Below are 24177 nucleotides of genomic sequence, written 5' to 3' on the forward strand. Positions count from 1 at the left end.
AGCACAAGCTAAAAAGAGAATAAATTAAATACAAGTTTTTAAAGGTTTCATTTCCACAAACCAGTTACTTAAATAAAGTTTGGGATTCCCAAAAGCTTCAAATAAAGCAGATGAAAGCAGAATTAAGTTTAAGACAGGGAGAGTGATCTAGAGACCTATCTGCTTTCCTTCCTTACCACCATCACTCTCACATCATCTTTGGTGGAATCCTAGGGGCAATGATTTTAAAGAGAAGGGAATGAGAAATTCCAGTAAAATACATGCAAAAAAAAAAAAAAAAAAAAAACTACTAAAGCTACCATTGCAATCTAATTGTATGCTTAAATTATATATGAATTCCGTTTGAATCATCTAACACTGGGCACTTAAACAATTAGTCAAAAAATTCATGAGACTGTGATCCTCATTAGGGTTGAGAGGCACTTCACTTGGTTTCAATAAAGGGCAGTTTGAAACATAGCATATTAATTTATTCCAACAGCTCAAACATAACATGTAGATTATAGTCAATTCTCATTATTTGCAGTAGTATAGTCTATAAAGTTCTTAAGCACTGAATTATCAAAATATAGGGTTGGGTTCATGCAAGCTTCCAGTCACATTTTCTTCAACCAATCAATACATAATTTTGTTTATGTTTTTGTTTAAGGACCTTATTTAATATATATACCTGATTCATTAACATTGAACTCATAGCCAACAGCACTGTAAGTCATGCCTGAATGAAGTTTGCCTAACATATATATTTTCTCTGCAAGACACCCCATGGACTTCTTACACATAGGAACATTAGACAGTGCTACAGCAATTCAGCACTTACCTGGGGGCCATTTTAAACAGCAAATCACCAACAAAAGGCTCACAAATAAGAAAAACATAGTACTACATAGACCTCTAAAAGGACACTTGATTACAACATGAGAGTTAAAACAAGAAGAAAGCATTAGCTTTATCTTTTCCTTTTTTTTTTTTCCTGCTCTGTGCAAGTGCATGTCTCTGCAAATGACCACAAAAAGGCTGTGTATTGACTTTGGGGTTATAAAAACTTTTTAGCAAATACAGAAACCACAAATAATGAGGATCCACTGTATTTTCTTAGACAATCAAATCTATGAGACTTTGATGTAGTTATAAACCTTGATTATTAGTGTTTTAGAATAAGGTACTAGGACAGGAAAAGAGTGAGTAAAAACCAGAATTAAAATTGAGGCTCAAAGGGTACCTGGATGGCTCAGTGGTTGAACATCTGTCTTCAGCTCAGGGCGTGATCCCGGGGTCCTGGGATCAAGTCCCACATCGGGTTGCCCCCAGGGAGCCTGCTTCTCCCTCTGCCTGTGTCTCTGCCTCTCTCTCTCTGTCTCTCTCATGAATAAATTAAATAATCTTATTAAAAATTAAAATAAAATATAGGGGATCCCTGGGTGGCTCAGCGGTTTAGTGCCTGCCTTCGGCCCTGGTCCTGATCATGGAGACCCGGGATCAAGTCCCACGTCAGGCTCCCTGCATGGAGCCTGCTTCTCCCTCTGCCTGTGTCTCTGCCTCTCTCTCTCTCTCTCTCTCTCTCTCTCTGTCTGTCTCTCCTGAATAAATACAGAAAATCTTTAAAAATAAAAAAATAAAAAATAAAATATAATTGAGGCTCAAAATTCTACACCAACCATATCCACTAACACTGTAATATATCTGTGGTAGATTGTATTATTGTTGCCAATCCATCACTTCTCCTATATCCTCAACTTTTGGCATGTGATACTGCAGTTACTCTCACTAAAGACCTGGGCAATTTCTCCAGTTACCCATGGTCATGTGATTTGCTCTAGCCAATGGAATGTCTATGGACACATGAGCAAAGTCCTGAAATGTGCTTCTAGAGAGAGGCTCCTTCTTGTGTTTCTGCCATCACCATGAGAAAAACATGTCCTCGGGCATTTCACTTGTACAAGGAGGAACAGAGACACATGGAACAGACCTAGACATTAGTTGTATCTTGGAGCCAAGCCCAGACATCTCACAGATATGTTACCCATTATAAATAATCCATTAAGTTTGATAGCATTTATGCAGCTATAGTTAATTGATATTTAATATAATTTTAAAATATTATCTCATTTGAAAATCTTTATATAGGGATCCCTGGGTGGCGCAGCGGTTTGGCGCCTGCCTTTGGCCCAGGGCGCGATCCTGGAGACCCGGGATCGAATCCCACATCGGGCTCCCGGTGCATGGAGCCTGCTTCTCCCTCTGCCTATGTCTCTGCCTTTCTCTCTCTCTCTCTGTGACTATCATAAATAAAAAAAAATAAAAAAATAAAAAAATAAAATAAAAATCTTTATATAAAACCTTTATATAAAAGATCCTCTTTTTATTCTTGTCCTGTCTTAGCAAAACTAAGTTTTGCTTAGTATATAGTAGATTTGTAGTATGTTGTTTCCGAAGAAGGCTGCACCCGTATCTCCCATCCCATAGGATCTTTGACAATGCATCTTGTCATTCACCCACCAAATGGTGAAATCTATCTCTTGTCTCCCCAAATTTGAGTTGGCCCTACGATGCTACATAAGACTTGAAGCCAGACCTTATAAAATCTGAAGTATCCACGTTCATCCTTCATGGAACCAGTCATCCAGCAAGAAGTCAAACCACATTAAGCCCACCACACTATCAGAAAGCCCAAGCTAGACACCTGGAAAGAGAAAATGGGAGCGAGAGAGAGCATGCACATAAGTATGCACATGCACATAGTGGGGAAGGGGGAGGGCTGGAAACAGGAGAGACAGCAAGGGATAGAGCACCAACTATAAATCATCTGAGTGAGGCACTTTCAACATTAAAACCGTCCTAATGCCCCAGCTGACACTACATGAAGCATAAGAACTTCTTGGTCGATCCACAGAATTGTGAGAAATAATACATTCTTTAAAACTAAGCATTAACTTTTAGGGTAAATCATAGCAACTCAAATAAGTTGTTAATAAATGTGTGCTGAATTAATTAAATTCAGTAAAATATGCTGTTTAATCCTTACCTTGGTGTTTGCCATATCCACAATATACTGGTCTCCCTTTATACATTCCATTACTTCAAAACCATCTCTGTCAATCACTTTGGCCTGAGAGCTTCCAGATACAACAAGAATCATGTCTCCTGTGTTACTATACTGCAATGACTTGATCTGATGGCTATGTAAAAGAAAAAAGAAAAAAATTATGTCTTAATGGGCATGTTTACACTTTCAATACATTAAGCACTGCCAGAAAAAAGTCACAACTGCACAAATTGATAATTCTTCAAAATCAAGATCATCAACCACAAATGGGCCCTCAACAACAGGGGCTATCCTGTTAGTACCTTCCTCCCACTCTGCATAGCATCTATTAAAAATATCTACTTATCTTAAATCTTCAACCCAATCAACTCTCCTTCTTTCAGCTGTTGATTTGTCTGGCTCCTTCCCCAAACCAACAAACAACAACTGCCTCAACTTCCTCCCACTATGTCATAAACTTATCTACATCTGAACACCTCTCTTCCTCCTCCTCTTTCATTACAATGGTGGATGCAGACCTCTTCCTGCCCAAGGCAAATCTAAGACCTATATTCTGGATCCCATCCTTTCCAGTCTCCTCAGGAACTTCTACTGATTATCCTCTCTCCTCCCCTTCACAGCTAAGTGTTTGAATAAGTTTTCATCATCTCCTTCATTTCTGTAGTACTACAGAATCTTTGCACACTTACCACCCTGCTCATTCCTCCAACTTCCAGGATTTGGTCTGCTGATGGCTAACAAATGAACTCCCTTATACAAGATTATGTTACCATTCCAAAGCAGCCCACATTCAATGCCTGGCCAATGTGCAGTAAAATGGCCCAGCCCTCTGCTTCAGGCTGGGATCCACAGGAAGAATTATACCAGCTTGAGATCTCCCCATGGGAACAGCTGAGGCTGCTTCTGCAACTATAGGAAAATGTAATTACTGTGCCTTCCTAAGAGTATTTTCCTTGCACCTTCTCTCTCAGGAGCCAATCCCAATGCACTCCTCTGCCAACCTTCTGCATGCAAATCCTGGAGTTTCAAAGTATGTTTCTGGGGAATCTGACTTGAGAGAGTGGGTACCAAAAGTGGTCCTATGAAGTCAATTCCACGATGAGATCACTGAGTGGCTAGCAACAAGGACCCCATCACAGGGGGTACATAGTCCCTGACATGCTACAGGAGTACAACTGCAAAGTTCATTGTGAAAGGAGAGATAGTGGCTGATGTGGTTATTCCAGGCATTTGAGAGGCATTTGAAAAGTAAGAACTAAAACCACTATAGAACTTGATAGCTATGACCGGGTGTAGTCAGTGCAATGAATAAAGACAATGAAAGGCTAAGGATGAAAAATTACCAATTAAAATCTATAGTCTGAAAAAGGCAGAGGGCCACTCTGGCAGCCTATAAAGACGGTTATTGATGCCTGTCAGCTAAGTGGTATGCAGTGACTGATCTGGAAAAGCATCTTTTTTTACCTCTATTAGGAAGCAAGACCAAAAGCAGTTGACATTCATAGGAGACCAATAGCAGCATACACGTGCATGCCTGAGCCAGAGCCATGTTAATTTTCTGGCCCTGTATCTTAACATAGTCCAAGGGGACCTGAACCATCTGGACAACCTGAAGAAATTCATGCTGGTCTGTGATCCAGATGACATCAGGCTAACTGAATCAGGTGACCAAAAAATCAAGTACAGTGGTGAGAAACACACTCTCCAGAAGATGTGAGATAAACTCTAGAAAAGATCAAGAGATTGGGAAAAGGAGACGTGGGAAAGATGTAGATAGACATATAAAAAGTGAACACCCGATAGGAGGCTCTTTGTATCCCATCAACACCAACTTTGAAAGAGGCACTAAACAATGCAGATAAAGTGACTTGGCCAGTTGACATTAGCTAGCTTTTGTCATCATCCATGTCACCATTAATGCAATAGGCTTATAAATGAAATAGCAGTGGAAAAAGGGAAGGAAGTTATGCATCGGACCAACAGCAACTCTCCAAAAGTGACCTAACTACTATTGCCAAAGGTCCAACTCCCCAGTAACAGAAGCCTGATGTGCTCCACTCCCAAAATCAATACTAAACTAATGAGAAAGTAAAATACATAATATGAAAAACTGTAATAAGCATATGGGAAAAGGGATCCCTGGGTGGCGCAGCGGTTTGGCGCCTGCCTTTGGCCTGGGGCGCAATCCTGGAGACCCGGGATCGAATCCCACATCAGGCTCCCGGCGCATGGAGCCTGCTTCTCCCTCTGCCTGTGTCTCTGCCTCTCTCTTTCTCTCTGTATGACTATCATAAATAAATAAAATTTAAAAAAAAATAAGTATATGGGAAAAAATTGAGTTGGGGGGCAGAAAATGTGTATCAAGGGGACAGGCATAAATATTTTAAGTAAAGTGGTCAGGAAGTAAGTGATTGAGTAAGCTATGAAGTGAAGGAGTAGGCTATGAAAATATTATGAGGAAGAGTATTCCAAAAGGAGCAATAGCTACTAGAAAGGACCTGTAGCAAGAGCATATCTGGCATTTCCCCCAAAGTAATCATTGAAGAGTGAACAAACTAAATAGGAGTTGGAGAGGTCACAATACAGCAAGTGGGATGGTGCAGATCAAGGAGGGCCATGTAAGCCACAGAAACTGGCTTTTGTTCTGTTGGAGAGAAATTAGAAGAAACCCATCGGAGTGCTTTGAGCTGAGGAATGACATAATGTGACCTATGCTATACAGAATCATTTTTTTATCCCTAGACCATTTTTTGCACTCTGAAGTCTATGGGCTACTTCTTAGTATGTTTTTTACACATACTAAACAACTAAACAAAAAGAGTTAATGGTTAAAAGATCATTTTTAGACTGAAGCATGGTGACAAAAAATGGAAAATGCAGAAAAAAACTTAAGGCACATATGACATATGGTGAAAAAGTCTCACATTAGAAATGCAGAATAGAAAAGGAGAGAAGCAGGATGTGAAGAGGTTAACCGCCAAATTTTGGGGGAAAAAAAGATAAAAGACTGACCCAGAGATTCAATTCAATAAGTACTATAAATCTCAATAAAGTAGCAAAAACCACACGCAGGCACATCATAGTAAAACTGCTGAAAGCCAAAGACAAAAGTAAAACCTTAAAAACATTTTTTTTCCAAACATGTTCTCATTAGGAAAACTCAAAGTAAAAATACAAGATACCACTATATATCTACCAAATAACTAAAATTTAAAGGCTTACAAAATGTATCATGGGGACTATGAAACGAAAAATGCTGCCTTCCCAGGGGCTCCTGGGTGGCCCAGTCTGGTAAGCATCTGCCTCAGCTCAGGTCATGATCCCAGAGTCTTGGGATCAAGCCTGCATTGGGCTCCATACTCAATGGAGAGCTGGTTTTTCCCTCTCCCTCTGCCTGCCACTCCTCCCGCTTATGATCACTTGCACTCTATGTCAAATAAATAAAATCTTTGGGAAAAAAAAATTACCTTCTGAGACAAAGAAAAGCTGTCACATCAACAACTACAATATATGAGACTATCACCATTCTGCATATTACAGGACCAGCACTGCCCAACAGAACTTTCTGCAATGGTGGAAATGTTCTACATCTGTGTTGTCCATTATGGTAACCACTGGCCACATGTTTCTGTCAAGCACTAGAAATATGGCTAGTGCAACTAAGGAACTAAATTGCTAATTTTATTTAATTTAAATTTAAATAAGTACATATGGCTAGTGGTTAGTGCACTGAACAAGTGCAGGTGTTAACAATATGAAATAGATATAAAACAGTCTCAATTCTAGAATAACAGAAGACTCTTATTGGCCATAAAACAGCTGATAAATGAAATACTAAAATGTTCTTTAAAAACAAAAGAAAACCTGGGGATCCCTGGGTGGCTCAGTGGTTTAGCGCCTGCCTTCGGCCGAGGGCGTGATTCTGGAGTCCCGGGATCGAGTCCCACGTTGGGCTTCCTGCACGGAGCCTGCTTCTCCTCTATCTGTGTGTGTCTCTGCCTCTCTGTGTCTCTCATGAATAAATAAAATCTTTAAAAATAATAATAATAGCTTTGTCTTCTAGAAATGGAATATACACCAAAAAAATCAAAATTTAAGTGTATCTGGCTAAGCCTATTTTTCCTGGCTGGTTGCCACATCCAAATCAGCTACTAACCAATGAAAGTGCTTTTCTTCACAACAACCACTAACTAGAAACTAGTGCTCAAAATTCATACTTAACATTTCTTCTAAAATGCTGAGATTCTAGCTAATAGTTTTTGAAATATTTATTCTTCAAAAATCCATTTTTAATGTACTGATTCAAAGTACTAATTCCAATGCAAAGATAATTCAAACAAAAGTCTGGGCTCTGAAGTTAGAATGTGTGACAGTGTGAGGAATTTCACCACAATGCCCCAGATCAAAGGGTCAAGGTAGATGAGAAATTGAAGCTCCTAAACCAGATGCTCATGAGAAAGAAACCTAAAAAAGCAAACGTAAGGCTACTGCCCAGGCCCTTCCTTCCTACAAAGAAACGTCTCTCTGGCCTTATGGCATCCTTCCTTAATTGCTGGGAAGAACGAGGTCCTTAGCAAAATTCATATCAGGATGCCAAGTTTAAATGGGAAGTCCATAAGGAGGCACCCATAATAAGAAATAAAACTCTGTGTTTCACCAAATGTGTCAGTTGTTCATTTATTGCCTCACAGCTCCAAATTCACCCTTCACTGCCTGCTCTGCAAAAATGAATTTGGGCCCTTTAAATATTTTTCCTTTGCCCTTTGGCATGAAGTTTTGAAGGTAGAAGATGCTAGAGAGACACTGCAGAAGGAAGAGGCTTTCCCCACTAAGTCTAGTGTGCTCCTCTCAGGGGGCTCCAGGACCCCATATGGCTTCTCTAGTGCCTGGCTCCTGCAATTTGTGCAGCTTCTCTATGCTAGGCTCGTGGAGTACCTGGTAGTCAGCAACATCCAGCAGCTTCCCTAACACCTCCCTCAGGCAGTGCTCTAACAATGACTCTGGTGAGACAAATTTCTGAAAAGCTCTGCCATCAAAGCACAGCAATAAGTATCATTTAATTCTCTCACATGTCTGGATCTCAGTACTAGAGGCCTCTACCCCGAATGCTTTATCTCCATCCTAGGGGTAATAGATGCTCCTTTTATCTTTATTCCTATATTCTTTAGGCTACTCTGTTTTTTATTAGCCAATCCCTCATTTCTCCAATCCTCTGTTAGTAATTCTTTTTAATAAACTTTCCCTTTTTCAAATTGCTGTTTCTCTCTACTTATCTCTACCTTGATGGATATACTAAATTTCAAGTGATCAATTAGAAACTGAGAAAATTATTGGCAGCTTAGTCCAATTTGTTTATACATACATTCATACACAAATGTGTATATATACACATAGAGACACATTTCTATATATATGTGTATATATAAACAAGTAGATCAGATTTTTGATAATTAGATAGTTCAGACTGCTAAACTACCAAAATAGTTCACCTGATATATCTTTGTTAACAGTGCTCTTATTTTGGAGAAGTCAATTTTCTTCACTAACCATAAAAGATCTAGTACTATATGAGATCACTTTGTTTTTTTCTGGTGAATCGCTTTTATTTCTCTTTGGAAATAACTATCTAAAGAACAGCAAAATTTAAGAAGACAAGATAGTAAAAACAGTGGCTCCATTTCTCTGGCTATGTGCTCTATGAAATTGCTCTATTTACATTTGGAGGGAAATACAAAATCTCAACAATCCCACACTAATAGTCACCTTACTTTAGCTGTATAGGCAAACTCGTTGTTTTCCCTGTGTCACTGTTTTTCATGTGCTCTCTTTGTCAACATTAAAATGAAAAGTTAAGCATCAAGCTCATCATTCCTGTCCCACTTCGCTCTTAATTCTGCTAGCTACAGAGTTAAAAGGACAGGATTAAGAGTCATTAGACACAGTACTAAGGAGAATTAAAGGACTTCTTCAAGGGGTATAACATCTGCTCCTCAAATTCCTGCCTAAACAACCAAGATTCCGATCAAAGAGAAAAGAGGGAAAGCCAATCTGACAGTAAACTGGAGTCATGAGGAAGTGAATGTTCTCTCAGGGAGTAACTCTGACACCAGAGGAAGGCTTAGTGACATTGCACAATTCTTTCTGTGAAGTTATTCATGGGGCAAGTGGGAGTATATGAGTGTAAGTGGAGGGGAATGGGAAGGTGAAGATTGAGGATCCTTTTAAGTAGTTTTTGCTCGGCTAGCAAAACAAGCTGGGACATGCAAGACAGATAAACACAGCTGTTTGGGGCTGTCACTTGGGGCTCAAGAGCCAACGTGTCCTGATGTAGTGAAAAGTGCACCGGAATGTGAGTCAGGAGGCCAGGGATCTAAGTCTTCGCCCCGCTGCTAAGTAGCTGTGTGATGATGAACAGGCCCTTCAGCTTCACTAGGCTCAGTCTCCCCATCTTTGGAAAATTGTGACTAGTGGTCCTGAGACAGAGTTCATGTAACTGTATAACTTTGCTGAGTCCTACTTTCTTCCACTAAAAAAACTAGAGAAATAATACTTACAGGCTTGGGATGAGGACTAAAAATAATATACATAAAGACAACTGACACAGTAAGTGAAATGAGTAGTTGCTATCATTATTACTTCTTTATTTCCAAGATCTCTTTAAGATTATTTGACAGGGAAAAAAAAAAAGATTATTTGACAGGTATAAAATCTTGGTAGCCAACTATAATGAATATACTCAAATGGAATATGTTGAGTAATTCAAATTCATTACAAGTCAAGTTAGTAAGTTCATCATGTTTTAATTATCTACTAACCAAAATACTCATGAGAAACATCCTTACATCCTTTCTGATTTTCTGGACCCACTCAAAAAACTCAAGTCCCGTGTCAAATGTGACTACTACATTCTGAAAAATGAAAGGCAGTAATAATTACAGAAAATATAGTTTCAGATTTGCATGCCACCTTCCAGATATGCTATGGATATTATCTAGTTCTAGAAAGAGGGCAAGAAGGCAAGAGGCCTGAAATAGAACCATCAAAGTTTTCTGTATGGGAATATCAGAAAATACTAATTTATTCCATGCCAAAATAAGTCATTAGCTACTTCAATACTTTAGCTTTAAATGTATGAATAGATTTCCAGTGCAAAATTAAGAATATATCACTTATCAGCTTAAACAAACCAAAGGTTAGCAAGCTAACAGTAACTTTACAAAATACTGTATCTATCAAACAAAATTGAAGCCAGAGAAAATTCTATTCAGGACTATATATACATAATTTTACTAAAGCTAATCTATACCTCTTCCCTTCCATTAAAATGCATATTCTTGTTTAGAAATGTGATAAAATTATCCTATCACTCAATCAAGTATAGATTAATAGCTTCATGACATTATACGATTTCACAGTCAAGTTCCATGTTAAATAGGATAGTCAATCCAAAAGGCAAGAAACGAAAATACCTATACAGTATATATTCATGTCTTCTGAGGATAACAGGAATGTAACCAAAAACAGCCAACCAATGAGCATGACTCACAAAACCTAAGTCTTTGTTCTGAGTTTCCTTTATGATAATGCTGATGCTAAAAATAACTCAAGCCTTAATTCTAGTAGTGGAACAACAGGAGCTCAGGATTGTACAATGAATAAAACATGTTGAGGGAGCACATATGAGAGGGACCTACTTTATTAGAGAGTCTCTCTGGAAAAGAAATAGTGGAGGTCTAAGCATAAGGAGCTACATGTTTGTGAGGGTGAAGCAGGGAGTAGGGAAGAGAATTCTAAGCAGAAAACAAAGTACATACTGTGTAAGAATCTCTCAGCCATTCTGCTAGAGCATAATAAGAAATGGGAAGAAATAAGCAGTGGCCAGATCACAAGAAACATTATAAATCATGGCAAGGCATTTCGGTTTTAGTCAAAATGCATCAGGAAGGTGTTACAGGGATTTACCATGAATAGTGGGGAAAACCATAAAGAGACTGATGCAAAATCTAAGTGAGATTTAAGCCTGAAATAAACCCTAAGGGAGGGATTGTAAAGAAACTGTAGAGGCAGGAAGAATAAGGAGCATGGTACCTATGGAGTATAGGTACAATGCATGAAAGTGCTTTTTTCTCCAAATCTTGCATCAGAATTCACACTTTACATCTTGATAGATATTATCAAACTGTTCTGTAGAAAAAAACGTTTAGTAAATGATATCCCATCTTTGCCTTCTCCCCATATTGGATAGCATGAATCTCTTTCTCCTTTGCCAATCTTAAAAAATCCTAAGTAGTACCTCATTGGCATTTTAATTTTTCCTTCTTTTATCATTAGTAAAGTCAAGTATCCACTTTCACATTTATTGGCCAGTTATATTTATTCTGCTGTTATCTGTTAATTCATTTCCTTTGACCAGCTTTAATTTATAGATATCCCTTACCTTACTGATTTGCAGAAACTATGTATTATGGATAACAGCCCATTACTTTCAATAGGTATTCCAACTTTTCTTTTTAGTTTATAATTTGTCTTTAAATTTCCTTTATTATGTCTTTTGTTTTCCTAAGCATAAAATATCCTTTTAACTATAACAGTAATTATACTGTTTGTCATGTCATGGAAAAGTAGAAAGTGAAAGTTCTTCTCTTCCCCCACAGAGTACACCATGCACAAGATATAACCTCCTAAATTTTCCCTAGTAACTGAAAAATGTAAACATGTAAGTTATATATTACAAAGGGGAATTTTTAAAAATATGCTTTTTATTTAATAAACATTTAAAAATGTGTCTTTCCATCTAAAAAAACTTTCAAGAACATGTGGTTTAGAGCAGAAAACAGGCAAGGACAGAAAACAATATGTAAAAATACATTAAGGCTGCTTTTCAAAAGACACTATTATGAAAATAAAAAGCAAGCTGCAGACTGAGAGGAAATTTTTATGATACACAAATCTTACAAAGAACTTTATAAACCAACCTGAGAAGAACAACTCAATTTTTCAAACGGGCAAAAGATTTGGACAGCTCACTAGAGAAGACATACATAATGAAAGACATAAAAAGATGTTCAACATCACATTAATCATGGAAATTCAAATTAAAACCATTTACATATCACTACATACCCAAAACGATGGCTAAATTTTAAAGTATTGATACCACCACGTACACCTAAGGATGTAAAATAATTAAAACTCATACCTTGCAGCTTAGAAAGCAAAATGGTACAGACACTTCGGAAAAGTTTGGCAATTTCTTATAAAGTTAATATTCACATAGCATATAAGCCAACAATTCACTCCAAATTCACTCTATTTGTCAAGGAAATTAAAACATTTATCAACAAAAAGACCTGTACAGAAATATTTACAGTAGTTTCATTCAAATATCTAAAACCCGGAAGCAAACCAAATGTCTAACTAATGATCAGATAAACAATCTGTAGTGTATTCATATGAGGAATACTACACAGCAATGAAAAGGAGAAAATCTACAGAGAGAGGCAGCAACAAAATCAGATCAGTGTCAGAAAAGAGACTGACCACAAAGTGACTGGAGGGAACTTTGGGGATAATGAAATGTTCTTTATCATGACTGTGGTGCTGGTAGTATGATTGTATGCATTTCTCAGAACTCCTAGAACTACACTTGAAAAGAATAAATTTTACTGTAAATAAATTATGGCTGAATAACTATGACTTAAAAGTTCATTAAAACCAATGAGGAACTGAATTATAGTAAGAAATTAGTAAAGTAGGTTGGTTTAAGGGATTTTCACAGATGGGGGGGATGGAAAGGTGGGGGAGATAGAGATAAAGAGTCTGAAAGAAGGCAAATGGAAAAGAGAAACAGAGAATCAAAACTAGATAGTCAGTACTCTTAAAGAAAGGGGAACAGCAAAGAGAAAATAGCCTAAACAACTATCCAAACAGAGGTACAATCCAATTTTATGTTACTAATGAAAACTCAGTAATAGGAAATAATACTTGAAAGGTAGGAGAGATATCAACCTGTGAGAATCTGTACCCTCAGAATTTTAATCTGTACTAAAATTCTTTCACATTAAATTACTAAGATAATAAGAACTGATATCACTGAATGCTGCTTGATCAAGTGCCCAACACTGGGCTGCACTGGAGTATTATCACACCCGAAGAAATGGATAGTTAAATCTATTTTGTAGGCTAGGAAACCAACAAAGTGATAAAATAACATGCCTACTCACACAGCAAATGAACCGACCAAGACAGAATTCAAATTCAGACTTACATGACCCAGAATCCACACTGTTATCCATCACACACATTGACTCATGGTAATATTTAATTAATAAATTGAATTTTACATAAATCAGTCTGCTACAGAAAAAGAAAGCAGGGAAAACACTTAAATGGAAGCCTGGGAAAGTAGTGAGGTTTCCCCTCACTCCATTAAAATTGACAATTATGACACAAGCTCAGCTGAATTAGCAGAGAAGATGGTGTATAATGCCCAATGGCTAGAGCACTGATTCATCCATTCTAATTTCTAGTAATAGAAATTTTTTAATTTCTGAATCTAGGGTTAATCTAGGAAGGGAAACATACTAGAAAAAAAGCATTATTTTTCTTTGAACTCTGAATTATTTAACCAAAGGAATGAACACATATATGCCAAGAAATGCAAACACCATTTCCAAAAGTGGAAATCATAGCTCAATGGCAATCAATTTTAATACACAATGAATAGAAATCATAAAATGCAATAAAACTCATTAGCCAGTTACCTTAAGAATACATGCTCTGGTTTTGGGGGGTTTGTTTTGTTTTGTTTTGTTTCAAGATTTTTTTATGTATGTATTCATGAGAGAGAGAGAGAGAGGGGCAGAGACACAGGCAGAGGGAGAAGCAAGCTCCATGCAGGGAGCCTGACGTGGGACTCGATCCCAGTTCTCCAGGATCAGGCCCTGAACTGAAGGCAGCACTAAACCGCTGAGCCACCCGGGCTGCCCTATTTTTGTTTTTTAAAAGAGGTAAACAGGGCAGCCCAGGTGGCTCAGCGGTTTAGTGCTGCCTTCAGTTCAGGGCCTGATCCTGGAGAACTGGGATCGAGTCCCACGTCAGGCTCCCTGCATGGAGCTTGCTTCCCCCTCTGCCTGTGTCTCTGCCTCTCTCTCTCTCTCTCTGTGTCTCTCATGAATAAATAGAATTAAATCTTAAAAAAAAAAAAAGAGGTAAACAGATCAGCCTAAAGCCTGATGTTCAATGCATTACCAACAGTGCAGAGCTATAGATTTCAAAAGCTGCCTGTTCTATTTACCCTTAACTGATAGGGTTTAAGCCAAAGAGTTTAGGTCTTCCAGGAAAAGAAATCTTTATCCTTCCTCTCTTTATGAAAGGTAGGTACACTTGGTGAAAATAGTCTTTTACTCTATACAACAAGAAACTTAAAAAAAAAAAATATGAGAGAAAGAGAGAGTGGGCCACAAGCAGGAGGAACAGAGAGAATCCCAACTCAAGGCTCAATCTCACGACCCTGAGCTGAGATCATGTCCTGAGTCAAAACTAAGACTCAGAAACTTAACTGACTGTACTACCCAGGCGCCCCTACAAGAAACTCTTTAAGAAAAATATGAGAATATTCTACTATTTACAACTTATTTAGCAAAAAAAAACCTTCCCATTATCTTCCTGGCACTATTTCACATACTGGAATACAAGTAAACAATGTGAAAAACAGATTGTGTGATAGTGCTAACTACTGTAAAGGAAATAAATCAGAGCAATGAACAGAGTAATGGCAATGGAGAGAAGCTACTTTGTGATGGGATGCTCAGGAAAGAGCTCTTTTGAGGAGCTGACATTTAAGCTGAGACACAGTACAAGAGTTCACTGATGTTTAGTTAACAAGATAAAATTCACAAATTATGTAACTTGATGACAGTTACAGAAGGCAGCAGAAACCCAGGAAATTAAGTTTAAAATAATCCTTAAAAATCATATAATTTTACAAAGCAAATATCAAAGAGAAAAGGAAAATATATTCAGGTACATACTGTTTATCAGAGAATTTTAATTGTGTTTTTTTCCCACCTACCTTTTCACCACCTATTAAAGCTTTCTATTGACATACATGGCCTCATCTGATCTTCATACAGACCAGGTCAACAACCTCACTCCAGTTGGTAAACCAAAAGAAGTCTTATCCATGCTTGGGACTATCCTGACATATGAGAATAATTGTAATTTTATCAACCTAATATTACAACTAAAGGCATTTTACTTTCTAACTTTTTCCTTTTTACTGGTGATATCCAAGATTAGCTACAAATAAATAAAAGCTTGTTATATGCAAGTCTGAAGGAGGATAGATGGATGTGATAGTCTACCTTATATCTCAAGCAGAGCCCAATTAAAGATGCTACTAATCAGTGATATCCATGGGGGAACAAGTCATATATAGGTTTATGGTTACTCTAAAATTTGCAAAATCTAGCAGCTTAGAAACATATTAATATATAAAGTCATAAAGCAAGTTTAACAATTCACTAATAAGTATAAGAAGTTCAAATATATGTTGTCATTAACCTGAATTCAATTAATGAACTCGTATCAAATAGAGACACAATCACATGAATACTGAAATTTATGTAACTCTGCTTCCTTACACATCAACTCTTACACAGATCATGGGTCCAGGTTTGCGAGGGGAATCTCTGTCCATCTTCACTTTCTTTTTCAAACTAATTGATAATGCACACAGAGAAAGTACAGATGCCTAAATAAATCACTAATCTATCATGTGAAATGAACTATTATGCTGCACAAATATAAGCTGTAAAGTAATAAAAAACTTTCCCTAAAAGCCAAAATATTATTACTTGAGTTATATCATACAGGCAATGAATACAGTATTGAGATACGTAAGGCTTACAAATAAAGGAATTAAGGAAATACACACACCCTTGACCCTGTCTTTTTTTTTTTTTTTTTTTTATGATAGTCACAGACAGAGAGAGAGAGAGAGAGAGAGAGAGGCAGAGACATAGGCAGAGGGAGAAGCAGGCTCCATGCACCGGAAGCCCGATGTGGGATTCGATCCCGGGTCTCCAGGATCGCGCCCTGGGCCAAAGGCAGGCACCAAACCGCTGCGCCACCCAGGGATCCCCCCTTGACCCTTTCTAATAGCACTTATTCTAAATGGTTTCAATTCCTTCCGTGCTTTTGTATAACGCAATGATTAATGGTACATGCTCCACAGTTAGAATGTCTGCATTCAAATCCTCGGTCTATCACTTTCTGTGACCTTAGGCTAATTAATTAATCTCTGTAACCCCCCATTTCCACATCTGTAAGATAGGGATAATAAATGTACCTATGACACACGGCAGTTATGAGAATTAACTGATATAAAGAAGTCAGCCAGACTCCGTAAACTATTATGCAAACAGAAGATATCTTCTTTGTTCTCTAACAAAATAAAAATATTTATTCCTGGATTAAATAAGTAATATATACACCTGTTAGTTAACACTCAAAAGATATAAACTGTACAAGTAACAACACATTTCCCTCCCATCTTGGTCTCCCAGATAACCAGTTTTTCCCTATAGACAACCAGTGTTATTTCCAGAAATATTTTATACATATATAAGCAAACAGTACATATTTTTCCAAGCTTTAAAAAAAAACTATATACTATTCTTAAAAAAAAAAAAAAAAAATATATATATATATATATATATATATACACACACACACACATATATACTCTTCTATACTGTGCTTTTTAAACTCTACATACTTTGAGGGTTGTTCCACAATTGAACCTTTTTTCAATGTCTTAGGTCAGTATTTTTCAAATGTGAGTAATAACACCTTCCTTTTGATGGGAGAATAGATTAGAGATCATTTTGTGATGACAAATCATTTTTATCATTTAACTGCATGTAAACATGTGACAAGTGTCCCTATCCTTACAAGTCTTATAAAACTGTAAATTCACAATGAATTTTAAAACTAAACACTAACCACTCCACACCCACAGGAATGACTATCATCAAAAAGAGAGTAACATGATGGTGATGATATAGAAACACTGGAATCCTTATATACTTCTAGTACAAATATAAATGGTGCACTCTGGAAAACAGTTTGTCAGGTTACTAATATAGTAAACATAAATTTACCATATGATATATCAACTCCCAATCTAGGTACTATCAACCTAAGAAAGAAAATGGAAACATATGCTCATTCCAAGACTTGTACACAAATGTTCATAGCAGCATTATTCATAATAACCAAAATGTGGAAATAACACAAATGTGCCCACCAACTGGTAAATGAACAAAAAAAATATGCCATGTGTATAAATACATATATAAATACAAAATGGAATACTATTTGATCATAAAAAAGGAACACGGGGCAGCCCAGGTGGCTCAGCAGTTTAGTGCCGTCTTCAGCCCATGGCTTGATCCTGGAGACCCGGGATCAAGTCCCACATCAGGCTCCCTGCATGGAGCCTGCTTCTCCCTCTGCCTGTGTCTCTGCCTCTCTCTCTCTCTCTCTCTCTCATGAATAAATAAATAAAATCTTTTTTTAAAAAAAAAGGGAACAAAGTACAGATGTGTCCCACAACGTAGATGAACCTCAAAAACATTATGCTAAGAGGCCAGATACGAGAGACCATATATTGTATGATTCCATTTATATGAAATGTCCAGAAAAACCAAATCAATAGAGATAGAAGGTAGATCAGCAGCTGCCTAAGGCTGGAGGTGGAAGTGAAGAGCGACCACAAATAGGCAAGAGACTTTATTTTAGGGTGATGGAAATCAGACTGTGGTACTGGGTGCACAACTCTGTAAGTTTACTAACAATTATTGAATTGCACACCTATAATGAATTTTATGATATATAATTATACCCCAAAAAAGTGATTTTTAAGTAAATATCAAAACAAAAGTTCCAATAGAATTCAAATTAATTTTAAGATGTTTGCTAAAACAATATCATACAGAGTGAAACAACCTCTTTATTGTGGAACAAATTAATTACATCCGCCTACCCAAGTCCTCTAACCTACCTTCAGATCAGCTAGTTAATGAATATTTATTGCCTGCTTACAGCACATGCCTATTTTACTGTGTTCCAGTGATGACTCAATTTTCCCATCAATTGTCTCTTTTACAACTACTGTGAAAAAATTTGTTCATACATCACTTCATGACAAAACAAACCTTCACTTGGTGCCAGAGCATTTATGTATGATGTGTGTCTCCATTCCTTTCTCATTAGGCCATGGCAACTATAAGTGAAAATAGCACGTGAGCCCAAATAATTTTAAAAACACAGGTAAACAGATACAGGCACTAGGGGTGAACCAAAGATAATCAAAACAAAAGAACAAAAATTTTAAATTAATGAAAGAAATTCATGAGCTCCAAAATAAAAGTATGCCCATAAAACTCAATTTGAGAAATCTGTAATGTGCAATCTCAGATGTTACTAAAGCAGACCAGTTCTGCTATGTGCCCACTCACAAAATGGCTTTGGGAAGATGATCTCTAATACATGATCAAAAACAACTCTGTCTTCAATTATGAATCTTTGGTGAATTTCTGAAATGGAAATTTATTTTAACATTTATAAATCAAGTAAGAATAATAATTTTAAAGAAACAATGAAACAATTCAATCACATGAAAAGGTTGAACACTTAAGACAAATGATTAACAAATTGTTGAAAACCCTATCATGTGATAGAAATACTTGAGGGGGTCTTAAGATAGAGCCTTGTATTGGGCTCTGTTCTCTTGACCAGAAAGTCTTTTCTCAAAAATATGTCCTATCTTTGATTTTAAGTATAAAAAAATCAAAGACATTACATAAATATTCTATAACATTAAATTTAAATTAGAGCAGGTGTGGCAGGACAGTCCTGGGTGGGCAGTGAAGGTCTGCGGCAGGTGGGCAGTGAGGGTCTTGCTGTTGGCTAGCACAAGCCAATGGCCACAGGCTTCCCACATCATCCAGCCAGGATCACGTGCATGCCCAGAGCCATGTTGGTGAACATGGACCAGCTATGGCACCAGGTCATGATCAACCAGTTCATGCTGGCCGTGGGTTGCACTGCCAACCAGGCAAACAGCTGCTGCAGGTGGTGCACTGGCAGCGGAGCTCGCCCTGAGTGATTTTTCTAAGAAACCACAATTCCCAACAGCCACCACCACCAACAGATTACGTGTACCCCCAGCAACCCACCTGCCATACATACCACCCAACTTGCCTGATCCACTGGCCATGTTCTCCAAGCGTCATGCCTCTGAGGGCTTTCAGAACAGCAACAGCCCCATGACAGCTGTGACCTGCTCCCCTCCTGCAAACTTCAGCCCCTTCTGGGCCTGGTCCCCATCCAGCCACCAAGCCACTTGGATCCCACCCACCTCCATCACCCATAGCCAACTTGGTCCCCAGGAACACAGTAGAGGGGCATCTGGCAGAAAGCCATGGCTGCAACAGATGGCCAGTAATAAGACTGGTTAGTACACACGCTGGGCTGGAGCTAGGGGTTAGTCCAGGTCGTGGGGACATAGGAGGGCGAAAGTCAGGGGTGTGGGGGGTTTCCTAAAGTTCACCCTGGATGATTTTATAAAAGAATTTGAGGGAAGTGAGGGGACAATAAACTTCCTGAGGCACCTGGGTCCTTCAGGAGTTTCTCTTCAGGTAAGTTTTCCTCTTTTTATTTTTTTTTTTATTTTTTTTTATTTTTTATTTTTTTTAGTTTTCCTCTTTTTAATATATAACTATGATATATATTACTATATAAATATAACTAATGTAATGTGAGAACCAGCCAGCCGACTGAGGTTTTGGGGTCAGTAAGGAAGAGCCAAAGAATCCTCCCTTGGGCTAGCATCTCTTCCTTCATCCCCAGTCCCACGATAGGTGCTTGGAAGCCAGGTGATGTGATCTTGCAGTCATGAGGTATCTGCTAACTGACTCCCTCAAAGATCATGCCTTCTGGAATCAGAAAAGGATCCATTCCAAAGAGATCTACAGCAGGGGCTCCCAGAAGCGCTCACCAGCTGAAGGTGTCGAGGCCTCCTTATTAACACAAGCTCCCCATGCCCTGACTTATTGGCTGGTTCCTCAGTGGCCTTGCAGTTCCTTGCCTCTCCTGGTATCACCAGCTTCCAGCTACATGTGTGGGGCTTGTATAGAACTAAAGAGCTGGCTTGGGTCACAGACTCCAGCTCTACCTAGCAGGGGCCCTGATTCTCCATAGCCACGCTGCCTCTCCCACTATTTGTCCCACTTGAGTGGATGACAGAGTGGAGAGCTTGCCTTTAGATTTAGTTCCAAATCAATAATCTCACCAATAATCTCATCAATAATTTCTCAAGGTGAAATTTTAATTTAAAAAGTTAAAAGAAAAAAAAAAGTTAAAAGAGACTTTAAAAAAATGGAGTAGAGATACAGCTTAACGGTTCTGCAACTGTTTTATATACATACTTCAGTTAAACAAAGAAATGATGTTTGGTGAAAATCAGGGTTTTCACTGTTAGAAAGTGAAGGTTTCTAAGGAGGAGGAAGGCTAGAATGAACCAACAGACACTGGATTAGAGTCAGAGACATGGATATGAACTCCTGACCCCTAGGAGCAACAAGCACTCCAAGAACCAACACCCTGTTCTCAGATACCATTCTCCTAGCAAATATGACTGATTCTGGGACTGGGGCAGGGACAATACAAGATGAGTGTGGAGCATTTACGAGTACCAAAATGTAAAAAGTACTGAAAAAAAAAAAAAAAAAAAAAAAAAAAAGATTGCATGGGCCAAACTGCAAGAGCTATCAATGGCTACAAAATAAATAACATTATATTGGCTTATAACCCACGATATAAAATAAATATCAAGGAGTAAAGACTGGTAGAAATAACTGGTTAAATATATAAATAAATGGGGAAAGGGGATCCCTGGGTGGCTCAGCGGTTTAGCGCCTGCCTTCGGTCCAGGGTGTGATCTTGGAGTCCCGGGATCAAGTCCCACATCGGGCTCCCTGTGTGGAGCCTGCGTCTCCCTCTGCCTGTGTCTCTGCCTCTCTCTCTTTCAGTCTGTGTCTCTCATGAATAAATAAATAAAATATTTTAAAAATAAATTAAATAAATAAATAAGTAAGTAAGTAAGTAAGTAAGTAAATGGGGAAGAAGGGACAATTCTTCCTCAAAGAATTCCAAGTAGTTTATGTAAATACTACCCCCTCCAGGAGGTGGAGCTTAGATTTTTTTACTTTCCCAAATGTGCAGCACTTACTGACTTACTTCTAAAGAACAGCAAATGGAAATTCATCTCTGTGATATTCATCCCCAAGATCCAGAGTCCCAGTCTAACCATAAGAAAAACATCATAAAAAAAAAAAAAATCAAGAAACATTCTAGAAAATACCTAACTGTACCCCCTCAAAACTGTCAAAATCAGGAAAAACAAGAAAGACTGAGAAGCCATCATAAACCAGAGAAGACTAAACAGACATGAAGACTAAATGCATGGTGTCTTGGAAGGCATATTAGTGGAAGGAACAGTCAAATGCAAATACAGTTTGGAATTTGGTTCATAGTAATGTACCAATGTTGGTTTACTTGTCATAAATGTACCATAATAATATAAAATGCTAATAATAGAGGAAACTGAGTGAGGGGTATACCTGAACTCTGGATGATCATTGCAGCTTTTCTGTAAATTATAAAATATTCTAAAATTAAAGTTCACTAAAATTTTTAAATGGAAATATCAAATGACCTTGTCACTTAAATACACACACATCTGTATTTTCTACCTCTTTTCAATGAAAAGGTCAAGAAGAATGATACCCCACTATTAATGAGCAGGTATAATTTGGCCTCTAAGCACCACTCTCACTTAAAAAAAAAAAAAAAAAAAAAAAAAAAAAAAAGATCTCCATATCTCCATAGGGAAATGCTGATTCTAGGACCTGGAAAAGAATGTACCAGGAAGCTTACATCATGTTATGCCAGGAAAATAAGTAAGCTTTTAAAGTCTAATGAGTTCATGCCAAAGCTACATAGCAATCAAGGACTCCCCTGGCCAAATGTGGGACAATTTAAACATCAAAAAGAATAATGACTACAACTAACTGGAACACATGAAAATTTTAAAGTCATAAATCCTGCCACTCAAAAAGGAAAAAGAGAAAAACATCACCACCAATAACAGCAACAACTCATTTATCACTACCAACCCCTGAACTAAAAATGGATAGTTAAATAACCAAGTATTTATACTGCCTTCTAACAGCAGAACTGTATTTTAGTGTAACCAAATAACACAAGTTAATATGGAAAAGTTCTCTTAGAAGAACATCAACAAATAAATGTAGATGAAATAATGGAATTCAGAAAATCACCAACTCACAACCCTCAATGAGAGAACTGAGTCAGGTATGAATAATCAATGGATGCAAAACATTAAGTGAAGCAATGATAAGAATCTAGATATTTCCATGCTGCCAACTATCTCCCCACAAAGCTCCTACTTATCTCAAGTATATAACATAATATTAACTTTACAATGGAGGAATCAGATGTCACCAACTTAATCCAGGGATCAATCTTAATTGCTAGTCACAAATAGCAACAAGTAGACAATATATGCACTTGATGTTCTACAGTAGAGATTATGATCAAGCCTTTGGATCTTCTACAGGAAATACTTGAGACAAAGAAATAAGTTAAATGATACAAAAAAGAAGCAATTACAAAATTCAGGGAGGAAGAATCTTATGAAGTACAACAGACCCACTTAATAAAGTATTATGAGAAAGACAATGGTTTGAAAGGAAACCTTGTTCTAGATTAAAAGATATGTAAGAGAGGTACACAATAAATGTGACATTATTAGATCTATGTTTGACAAATCAGCATTAAAACACATTTTGAGAGCCAACTGGGGAAATTTAAATATAAAATGATCATTAGAAATATTAAGAAGTTCTAAATAAATCTGTTAGAATAACTGGAGCTCTATATATATAGGAAAATGTCTATATTTCATAGTGAAAGTTATGCATTTCTTTACTTTTAAATACTTCAAAAATAACAAAAATGAGATGAAGCAAATACAGAAAAATGTAACTATTAAATCTAGGTAAAAAGGTAGAGGGCTATTACAGTAATCCATTTTTCTCTACGCTTGAAATTTTTCACAGGCAAAAGTGAATTACAGATGGATGTATATATAAATATAAAATACACATTAAGTAAAAAAAATACCTATTGTCATAAAAAGAGTCACATTACTTGGAAGTTAGGGGCAAATGACAGCAAAGTTAAACAGTTCTCATGATTTAAAATAGTAACACTCACTATACTATAATGTTTATTGTACTAGAGTTTATATTAATCTTGTACAGACTGTCAAGAATTCTGTTTATTCCCATCTACCCTTTGATAGCTCACTATTAGATAAAGAATACAATTTAATTATAGAAGAGAAAATAAGCTTAATCTTGGGTTTTTCTGCATTTTCAACTACCTCAGTGTAGCAAATGACAAGTTTAGTAATAGAGCACTGCCTTGAGACTCATGGGACATGATTCTATTCAGAGCTAATCATTAATAGACTACTGAATAATCCTGAACAAGTGAGTTTGTAGTCGTAAAAGTAGTTTGTGGTCGTAAAAGTAAAAGGGGAATACAATCCTTATATGAATCGAGAGAGTATCGCATGGGAATAAAATATATAATATTGTACTTTAAGTATATTTTTTAAAAGCCATCATACTAACTCAAGATATCAAGTTACAATTTTAGACAATAAGAGTTTTAATTAAATATAGTCATCATTGGAGACACTCCATTTTTAAAAGTTTTTTTTCCTTTCCAACTGATCAGAAATCTGCTTTGCTCACCTAGGGAATTCTCAAATCTTTACTAAAGATAGCTTAAGAATTAGGACTTCAAAATTTACAAATCATTATGATTTGTACAAAATTGATCAGGGTCATGTTTAGTATAATTTTTAGGCTATTTTGCTAGATAACTGCAGCTGCCAGAGAAACTGAGGTCTTAGAACCAATTCTGAGTTACATACAGACATTGGTTATCTACGCAGTTATGAGCAAGTCAGC

General features: G+C 37.2%; 1 protein-coding gene across 2 annotated transcripts in view; it reads right to left on the minus strand.

The window, feature by feature from the left end:
* WDR70 (WD repeat domain 70) overlaps nucleotides 1-24177 on the minus strand; it is a 303275-nt gene that overhangs the window by 205395 nt on the left and 73703 nt on the right. For both annotated transcript variants that reach the window (XM_072757062.1, XM_026016676.2), the window contains exon 8: nucleotides 3026-3179. In XM_072757062.1, the coding sequence (XP_072613163.1) occupies nucleotides 3026-3179 (154 nt within the window). The remainder of the gene's footprint in view (nucleotides 1-3025; nucleotides 3180-24177) is intronic.

This window comes from Vulpes vulpes, chromosome 4 (assembly GCF_048418805.1).
Source record: "Vulpes vulpes isolate BD-2025 chromosome 4, VulVul3, whole genome shotgun sequence".
In the NCBI taxonomy this organism is placed as follows: domain Eukaryota; kingdom Metazoa; phylum Chordata; class Mammalia; order Carnivora; family Canidae; genus Vulpes; species Vulpes vulpes.